At 32.1% G+C, this 9,771-nt stretch overlaps 2 protein-coding genes across 2 annotated transcripts; one reads left to right on the top strand and one right to left on the bottom strand.

The window, feature by feature from the left end:
* Positions 1–589: 589 nt before the first annotated feature.
* LOC116342284 (myosin heavy chain 95F-like) lies at positions 590–3,005 on the top strand. Its single transcript, XM_031769799.1, has 9 exons — positions 590–608; positions 691–719; positions 848–977; positions 1,046–1,281; positions 1,351–1,533; positions 1,603–1,904; positions 1,969–2,126; positions 2,206–2,376; positions 2,980–3,005. The coding sequence occupies exons 1-9, from the start codon at positions 590–592 to the stop codon at positions 3,003–3,005; spliced, it is 1,254 nt and encodes a 417-aa protein (XP_031625659.1).
* Positions 3,006–3,886: 881 nt separating this feature from the next.
* Positions 3,887–5,715, bottom strand: LOC116342283 (ribosomal protein S6 kinase alpha-4-like). Its single transcript, XM_031769798.1, has 7 exons — positions 5,658–5,715; positions 5,301–5,597; positions 5,106–5,239; positions 4,968–5,052; positions 4,352–4,870; positions 4,047–4,259; positions 3,887–3,965 (listed from the first exon to the last, which is right to left on the bottom strand). Exons 1-7 carry the CDS (start codon positions 5,713–5,715, stop codon positions 3,931–3,933), a joined length of 1,341 nt encoding a protein of 446 aa, XP_031625658.1. The 3' UTR covers positions 3,887–3,930.
* Positions 5,716–9,771: the final 4,056 nt, after the last annotated feature.

Below are 9,771 nucleotides of genomic sequence, written 5' to 3'. Positions count from 1 at the left end.
AAATTTTACCCGCGTCGCTTACAAAATAGTCTTTTAATTTTTCACGATCATCTTTCGCTTCGTTTGATGAGTTTCTGCCTCGGTTCGGTATATGTTCATCTAAATCTGGTCGAACATCATTTATCCAATCTGTGTACATTGATTCAGTCAAGTACATACGGCAAAAATATTGTTGAACAGCGACTCCTAGGGGATTGCAGATGTAACATTTCTTTGACTCCTGAAACTCAATGAATGATTTTATTCTGATTTTTCCTGAAATTATTTTCATTGATATTAATGCAAAAAATGCTATTGGAATTTTGGAAAAATGTGTAAAAAATAAATATTTATATTGTGTAATTAAAAATGATTCTATTGTGTTATTAGTATTTCCATTTTAATAATATTTTAATTCATTCATTCGATTGATGTATGCATTATGTGATATGTCTTAGATAAGTACTACGTAAGTACTGCTCATACTTATGCTTGACAGATCTAAACCTATTTGACATTTTTTGTTTAACTATTTGCGCGTGAATTGTTGGTTTTTTTTATAAAAAGCAGTTAAAAGCGGTTAAAAGTGTTTACACCGAAGTGTTTAAAAATGACTGTCGATGATATTTGTAAGTGTTCAAATTATTTTCGAAGATTTCTACGCGCTATTTGACTTATTTTTTAATAATATTTTTCCATTCAACCAAATAGGCGAATTGAATTATTTGGATGAATCATCGGTATTATCCAATTTAATGGAACGATTTCAAAAAAAAACTATTTATGTAAGATACAATTTTCGTTTCTTTCGACGAATTCAATTTATTTTTTTCTACTTTTCATTCTCTCTACTTTTACTATTTTTCAGACATATGCTTCGAATATTTTGATTGCTATCAATCCATATGAAAGTATTGAAGATCTGTATATAAAAGAAATCCCAAAATATAATGGAGCATACAGGAATCTCCCACCACACATTTACGCTACTGGTATCAGTATTGCTTTGCTTTAAACCGAGTTTTAAATTCAGTTGAATTAATTAATTTTTTTTTTGTATTTTCAGCTAGTGAAGTGGGGGAAAATATGAAAATTTCAAAAAATCAACAATCGATACTGATCACGGGTGTATCGGGGTCAGGCAAAACAGAAAACGCATTTCGGATAATCGAGTTTCTTTGCCGTACATCTCATAGTTCGGTTTCCAAAGATATAGCCAAATCATGTCCCATTATGGACGCATTTGGAAATGCACGTACTAGTGCAAATGCAAACAGCTCCAGGTTTTGCAAGCTCATTGAAGTAAGTCAAAATGATTATTTTTAACACGAATTTAAGATTTATTCATGTTAATATATTTTGTTCTAAAAGTTGTTCTATAATGAAGAATTCAATCAATCTGGAGCGAATATACAATATCATTTGCTAGAAGTAAATCGAGTTTGCGCAAGGAATTCACGAGAGTCAAATTTTCATGTGTTTTATTTACTGCTTTTTGGCGCACCAAGTGATTTGTTGAATAAAATAATGCTTAATTCGACAATTATTTATCAAGTAAGGCTGACTGGAATTATTTAGTTTTTATTTATTTATAACGTCAACATTTTAAATTATTGCTTGCAGTATTTACCGGACAAAGAATTTGTCAAAAATTCTTACAACGATTCAAAATTTAATGCTATTGACACCAGTCTACATAGTTTTGGTTTGACACGCGATGAAATAAATTCCGTGTATATGGTTTTATCAGCGATTCTTAATTTAGGAAATATCCAATTTGAAGCAAACGAAGACGAAAGTTGCTACATAACGAGTGTATCGGAATGTTTTTTGGATAACTCGGCACATTTATTAAATATCGACACATTTCAGCTAAAAGATGCTTTAACCAACCGTTCGAGAGAAATAAGCGGACAACAAATTAAGTATGTTTTGGATGTTCTTTTGTTGGAAAACTGAATCATTATTCATTCATTCTTTCAAATTTAGATCTCCACTGACAAAAGGCGCTGCCGAAAAAATAAGAGATAGTCTCTCTAAAAGTTTATACAATAAACTTTTTAGTCAACTAATACAATATATAAATAACTTTTATTCAACTCCGTCATCTTCGTATTCAATCGGAATAATGGATATTGCTGGTTTTGGTAAGTTTTTTAAAAATATTTTTTGTGTGAAGAAAAGTGAGTTTTTTCTTTGAATTTTTTGTCGTTTTTTTTTTTGTAGAATGCTTAACGGAAATGGATAATACGTTTGATCAGTTGTGTATCAATTATGCTAACGAACGTATGCAGGAATTTTTCATTGACCGGACGTTATTAAAGGAAAAGCAATGGTACGATGCTCAAGAACTGGATATCGATTTTGTATCTTTCTTTAATAACAACCACATTGTCGGTAAGTAAAGTATTGGCCAAATTATTTAATAGTTTAAATAATTTTTAGATTTAATAAATCTTTTCGAATAATGCTTTTTTTAATACTTTCACCAATACTAGATTTATTTCATAACAAATCGAAAGGCATCTTTAGTTTACTGAATGACGAGTGCAAGTTGTTAAACCCAACAACGAAATTATTTTCGCATAACCTGAAGCGTTTGTGGGAGAACGAGAAGACTTCACCAATTTCATTTTATGGAAAAAATTCTGAAAATATTTTTGATATTAAACATTTCACGAATGATGTCCGTTACTCTACGGTATGTCGATGATGTCAATTGCAGTCAATTGATTGTAAATTAATTTACTTGCTTTTTTTCTGTACTTTTTTCATTATTTTATGCAGAATGATTTTGTAGAAAAAAACATAGACATCTTACCGAAAAATATTTGTGCATTAACTGGAGTCGAAGCAAAATTAAAAACCTCGACCTCTGCTCAAATCAAACACGAAATAGACGTTTTAGTAGAGCACCTAAAGAAAACGGTAAGTTATAAAAAATGAATTTTTTTACAAAGTTTTCGAATTCCAGATTTATAATATTTTTTGCGATTTTAGGATACGCATTTTGTTCGATGCATTAAGCCGAACAATAAAAAGATGAAAGGAATTTTTGACAATCAATTCGTTTTAAAGCAGCTGCGCACATCAAGCACGATTGCATATGCGAATTTTATACGTTTTGGATACCCAAAACGAGTCCAAATTGATCGTTTTATTAATGCATGCGAAAAAATAGAATGGATTGAAAGTAAATTAATGAAAGTTTGCGGTGACCGTTCAAATTTTTGTACCAAAATTTTATTATCACTTGGGCTCAAAATCAGTGAATTTAAGATTGGAAAAGATGAAATATTTTTCAGTTTAAATAAGTTTGAATTAATAGAAATTTTTTTCCATGAATTGGAAACCGCAAACTACATTACTTCAAAAAGACTGCAACATTTTATCTGGCGCTCAGCATGTCACCGTGTTTGGACTGCCGTCATATTTATTCTTCGAGTGAAAAACATAATCAAAAGGAAAAAATCTGCTCTTCAAATTCCAAAAATTGAAACGGCCAATTGCAATGCTTCAGAATGTCTTGAAAAGAATAACAAAAAACGAAGTGCAGAAATTGTTACGGCCAACAACAAAGAATCAAACTGTCTTGAAAAGAATAACAAAAAACGAGATGCGGAGAGCTTGCAAGATGCAGAGGGTAATGCAAACGAAGCAAATGTGTCCAAAAGAAAAAAACAGGAGAAGAAACCCAACAATTCCCAGCGATACGACAAATTGGAGCATTTTCCGGCATTCGATAATGCCGCTAATCCAACTCGCTGCAAAAATGAATGTACCTTTAGGTCACACATTTATTGCGTAAAATGTAATGTACATTTGTGCATTATGCGAAACCGAAATTGCTTTAGAGACTTTCATCTTCTTTAATAACGAATAAAATAAGACAAAAAAACACAAAATATTCACTGTTGTTTTTATTAATTTATTCGGGAACAATTGAACATGTTATAATACATGATGAGGAGCAACAAATGAAAAACCTTGGTATGAAAAAGATAAAATTTAATAATTTTATAAAAAATTCTGCCACATGTATTTAATCGATAAGACTTTATATTTACCTCTGAGTTGGATTTTATTGTTAGCTGGGGGTTTGCATGGCTGATCAATTACTGGCATTTTGGTAAAATCATCACTAAAGTTACTTGTATCTAATCGATGTTTAATATTTGGTTTAAATGGGGCATCAATTTCTTTTTTCGCCAATTTAACCCAATCAATTCCTTTGAAGAAACGATGAGCCTTAATTTCATCAGCTCCCGCTGGGCCGGTACCTTTAGAAATTTGTTTCAATTGAAATTTTATTTGGAAATCGTTTCATACAATACGACATGTATTTTCTTTTTACTTTTTACTATTTACTTACCGATACGTTTTGTTGCTTCTTTATTCAACAATTGTGTTATTAAATCGCTAGCAGATTCGTGAATAATATTTGGCATGGGTGGGACAACGTTTAAGATTCGATATGAAATTTTATTTTCTTTGTTCGAATCACCGTGATCATCATCTGTGGTAAATGGAGATGCACCTGACAGAAGTTCATAACATAGAACACCAACAGACCACCAATCAACGCCAAAATCATATCCGCTCGTTGTACGAATTACTTCAGGTGCCATATATTCCAATGTTCCACAAAAACTATATGATCTGCCTTTAGATGCTTTGTTCAGCTGTTTTGAAAGTCCAAAGTCGGTAACGACTATGTGGCCATCGGAATCAAGTAAAATATTTTCTAATTTTATATCCCTGTAGACAATTCCTAATTTGTGAAGTTGTTCAATCGCTATCACGATTTCGGCTATGAAAATTCGCACTTCATCTTCTGTAAAGTGATCACGCTTATATAGATGAGTATATAGCTCACCACCACTTACATAATCTGAAAATCAATGTTGGCGAATAATTTCATTATTATCATCACTATCATAATCAGAATCAGAATAAATAAAAAACATCAACGGATACTAATTAAGTACCTAGCACTAAGTAGAGTTTCGATTCTGTTTGAAAGGCGTAATGCATTGATACCAAAAATGGCCTACGTCCAATTGCCTCAAGTACCTACAGAATATAAAGATATTAGAATGAAAATGTTATGAACATTTTTATCCAACCTGGCGTTCGCTTTCTGTATTTTCAGCAATTTTTCGATTTTTTAGTACAGCTGATTTCTTCAAGGCTTTCATTGCATATAATTGGCCATCATCGTTGCCACCTTTCTTTCGCACAAGGAATACCGTTCCGTACGCTGTATAAATGAAACATAGTTTATTAAATATTGAATTATATAAAAGATAATAAGGAATTACCCCCAGTGCCCAAGATTTGAATCAATTCGAAGTGTGATAAATTCACTTTATCACTTGCTCGGAGATTTGCACTGTCTGCATTTCTGACTGGCTTATCCATATTCAATTTTTTCACTATGTCCTCAATTGGAAGGTTCAAATCATTTCGAAAACTATATGCACCCAGTTCTGGAACGAAATTTCGAATGATTTGTCTTACATTCGGCAGGTCAGCATCATCAACAACAGGTCCATCCAGATCCATTGTACCATTTTCTTCGTTTTTAACCTTTGGATCGATTCGCAATTTGATTGTCTCTGTAGATAAAAAGTGAAGATCATTTATTTATGGATAGTAAACTAAATTACTACACTTACTGTGATTTTTCTTTTTTGGTTTATTTTTTCGTGAATGTTTTTTCATATGGCGCCTCATATTGGCAAGTCCCGATGTGCCAATTCCACAAATATCGCAATATTTTTTATCACGTTTTATGGGATTTTTTCGATGAGTTGATTTTTTAGTGGAAACTGGTAAAAACATTTAAAAAGAAGTTACTTTGCTATTTATATTACTTATTAGGATACTTACTTATTTTGTGAAGTTCGCTCGTTTTTGGAATCAGAAACTTATATTTTTCTTTAATTTCAGAAACATTATCTTCTATTCCTATGAAACTTTTGCATATTTTGAAATGTAGTTTTAAATTGTATGGCGTTGTGCAAGTTTTTTCACAGGCTGGACACTTGAAATAAATAAGAAATTCGCCGTGATGCTTATTTTTATGACTCAATAATGTTTTTTCATTGGCATAAGTATGATGACAATCAGCGCAATATAAATCCATTGCTAACTGTTACAAATTACTATAAAAACTATGAATATCTATTATTTAATGTCGTAAAGTAAGTTTGATTTGCAACTAAAAACCTAAAATTAAACCTATGCTATAAACAACAAATTATTGTATAGCAATTATGTTTGACAACCGATACAACTTTTGAGTTTGACAACCGACTTATGAATTTAAGTAGTGAGGTTATGTCATACAACCAAAAGTGGTCAAATAAATGTACAAAGTGTACACTGAAATATCCAATTGAATGAAACATGCTCATTTGGATCAAAGTCCAAAAAATGTTACATTCCGTTTTTCAACGCCGAACAGGAGTTGAAATGCCGAACAAAAAAAGAAACTGAAGAAATAAAAATGAAAAAAAAATATACAACATAATCAATTTATTCGTTATTCATCAATTTATCGTCTTGACTCCTGAATTCAATTTTAGGTTATGTGCCAGAAGTGGTAATCTGAATGTACAAATATGTACATACATTCTGTCATTTGAGTCTGTGAACGGTTCAGTTGGCTATACCTCGTTCATATTGTCATCTGAAATATGTTTAAAATATCCTTTATGACGTTGAGACTCAACAACTCTCCAAAAAAGTTGCAACTTCATCAAAAATTATGAATCTGATACAAATACATGCAAATTTGTCTGCATCATCAATTTAACACCTTCTTAAACCACTAGACAAGACCACACGCAAATACCGCAAAAATGCCCAAATGTTTTGCGCATTTTTTATATTGATCATTGAAGTAAACGAAACATATTTTGATAGAACGTAAAGAAGTTCGTTTACATTGATTTTTTTACTCGTGGTAGTTTTGAAAAGAAAGAGCATTTTTGATCATTTTCTCTATATTTGAATGATATTTTGTATGATTAAAAAATAACGAAACTGTGGTGCAAAATGGAGTCAACAGATATGTTGAAGAGCGGCGCTGAAATTTATATGAAATGTTTGAGTAAGTTATTGAATGAGAACTTTTTCACCACAATTTAAATTAATTTTTTGTGTGAAATTGTTGTATATTTGATTCGTTTAGTTGATTTGCAAGAGTTGAACAATTCAAGTACGTCAGGCAGCTCGTCATATTATTCGAACGTCCCGAATTACACACAGCTCAGTCATCATGTTGTATACAGTCAGCCATTTATGCATGTGACATCAACATTTGATGCCTACGAAAGTTCAACGAATGCATGTCTACAAGATTGTGGAATGTTTGCAACGCAAGGTTCAAATATTATGAATTACAATGACAGTGATACTGTTTCAGCCAATCATGTGCCATCGCCAGAACTGTATGAAAAATGTGGAAATCAAACATTAAAATATTGTAAATCAGCAGCCGTAGAAAAGAAAACACGTCGCCCCTTGAACGCATTTATGCTTTACGCAAAAGACCATCGAGAACAAATTCAGGAGATTTATTCAATTTCTGATGGCAAAATATTGTCCAAATTTCTTGGGATGGCATGGCAGGTATTGCCTTCAAATGAAAAACAAAAATATCGTGACTTGGCAGAAGCAATGCGGCGAGATCATATCAAAATGGATCCCGAGTGCTTCAAATTGAGCAAAACAAGTGGACCACGTTCAAGATCCAAATTGAAAGAAACTAGAGAAAGAAAAGAACTAATTGCCAAATTATTTCAAATGTGCGGAACAACATTTCCAGCACAAAAAGATATTCGTGCCTTTTTGGTAAGTTTCTACGTTGTGCAATTATGTTTATAAAATATACATGTATTACTTGTTCTTTCAGGAAGATCATAGCCAAATGTTTAAGGACGAGAAGTTCTTGAAAAGAAAAATCCAATTGGAACGTCTTGACGCAATGAAGGATCTATCACGATAACATTTTTTTTCAAAGATTTCATCGGAGTTACAAAATTTCAATCACACTCAATTGGTCATTATGATGACCATATTTGTTCGTATACATAACCACGTGTCGAATTCAGGAGTCGAAAATAACAATAGTAATACTCCAAAGCAATTATCTAAAATATTTGAAGTAGAAATAAAAACGGATTTTATTTTGATTATGTAAGAAATTATTATTCTCTTGTATATTTATTTCAACATTTGGCACTAATGAACATTGAATGCAATCTTATTCGAAAATCGGGAAAATCAGTCCAGTTTGAGAAGAGCCAAATCGTCGGCAAGTTTGGAAATTTCGTTATAAAGCGGACTATTGATTCGAGACACATTTGGTGGTGCTGTAGGACATGGTCTATATCTTCGAGGTGTTGAATGTAAAAATCCTTGTGTATCGTCAAGATTTTGAATGGAACACCATTCCATCCCACAGCCGCTCTCGTCCTGGTTTTCCATTTTCCGTTCCTAAAAATATTTAAGCTCCTTAATAATACAAATATCTTGTGAATGCACAGGCCATTAATTTAGGGACACTGTAGGAAAATTTTCATAGGAAAACTATATTTATTTTTCTTGATTTTTGCAAATTAAACACATTTATGCTTGAATTTTGAAAATTAATGGATAATGGTTATTGGTTCTGATTTGGTTTCTGATCGACGTTGAATCTTTAGCGAAATGTATAACTCATTGATGTTCGTCCATTTTTCGTCTACGGCGCCTATTCAGTAAAATGTGAAAATCGACTAAATTACATAAAATCCTTTAAAAAACACGAAATTAACTACACTGCGGACACTTAAGTGTAATTACTCGATGGCGACTTTCAATTCATTGTCGAATTCTTTTTTCCTTTCGTTCCTTTCATTTGATACCGTTTTTTTGAGCGATTTCAAATTCACATTCAAAACTGAAGTCGGAAGTAGCGGTGAAGGTGGTGGAGGTGGGGGAGGTGGTGGAGGTGGTGGAGGTGGTGGAGGTGGTGCTGGTGACGTGAGTTTTTCATTGGACGCCAATGGCTCTTGAACCAGCAGTTCGATTTCTTTTGAAGCCCAAGAGATTTTTTCAATTAGCTCAATAGCTTATTGAAAACAATGCAAAATAAATTTTACAATTAAAAAATTATCAAGTTTTGCACACAACAATTTTGAAAGCTACAAACCTTTAATTGAACCTGATTCAGTAGACATCGTTCTAAAAAAATGATCCAAAACTCAAATTTCTATAGAAATTGTTGATGTGTAACTGTTCTGTGATGCATGTAAAAAAATATTATGCATTTATGCTTATATTGATTATTTTGATAAATAACGGATAATAATAATTATTTGTGTTGAGTGTTTAATGGTTTTGAAGGCTTTGGTTTTTTCAAATTCCTATCGATGAGAGCCAAACTAATGAAGTTTAAGCCAAAAATATCTCACTTTTCATATAAAATCTGTCACTATTATTACATTCAAAATTGAAAGTTTATTTTCCATAACTTAATGGCTTGTACTGTATGAATAAATAAATAAATGTTTTTTTTTGTCATACCTATTTATCAATTCGATTAGACCGTTACTTGCAAAGATTACGAAAAATGTTGATGCGTTCAGCTAGGCGTTCTGTAACCGTTTAAAGAGAGCTCTCACATCGACTATCAAACACAAACCCACAGTAGAATTCTCGCTCACCATGGCTACTACGCTTTTATGCAATTTCAAACCGAATTATTTCAGGAGTCAAACCCAGAGTAGAATTCTCGCTCAC

This window comes from Contarinia nasturtii, unplaced genomic scaffold (genome assembly GCF_009176525.2).
Source record: "Contarinia nasturtii isolate CC-2019 unplaced genomic scaffold, AAFC_CNas_1.1 Cnas_scaffold_863, whole genome shotgun sequence".
NCBI lineage: Eukaryota > Metazoa > Arthropoda > Insecta > Diptera > Cecidomyiidae > Contarinia > Contarinia nasturtii.
The sequence above is the reverse complement of the archived record's forward strand: the minus strand, read 5'-3'. Positions and strand labels throughout refer to the sequence as shown.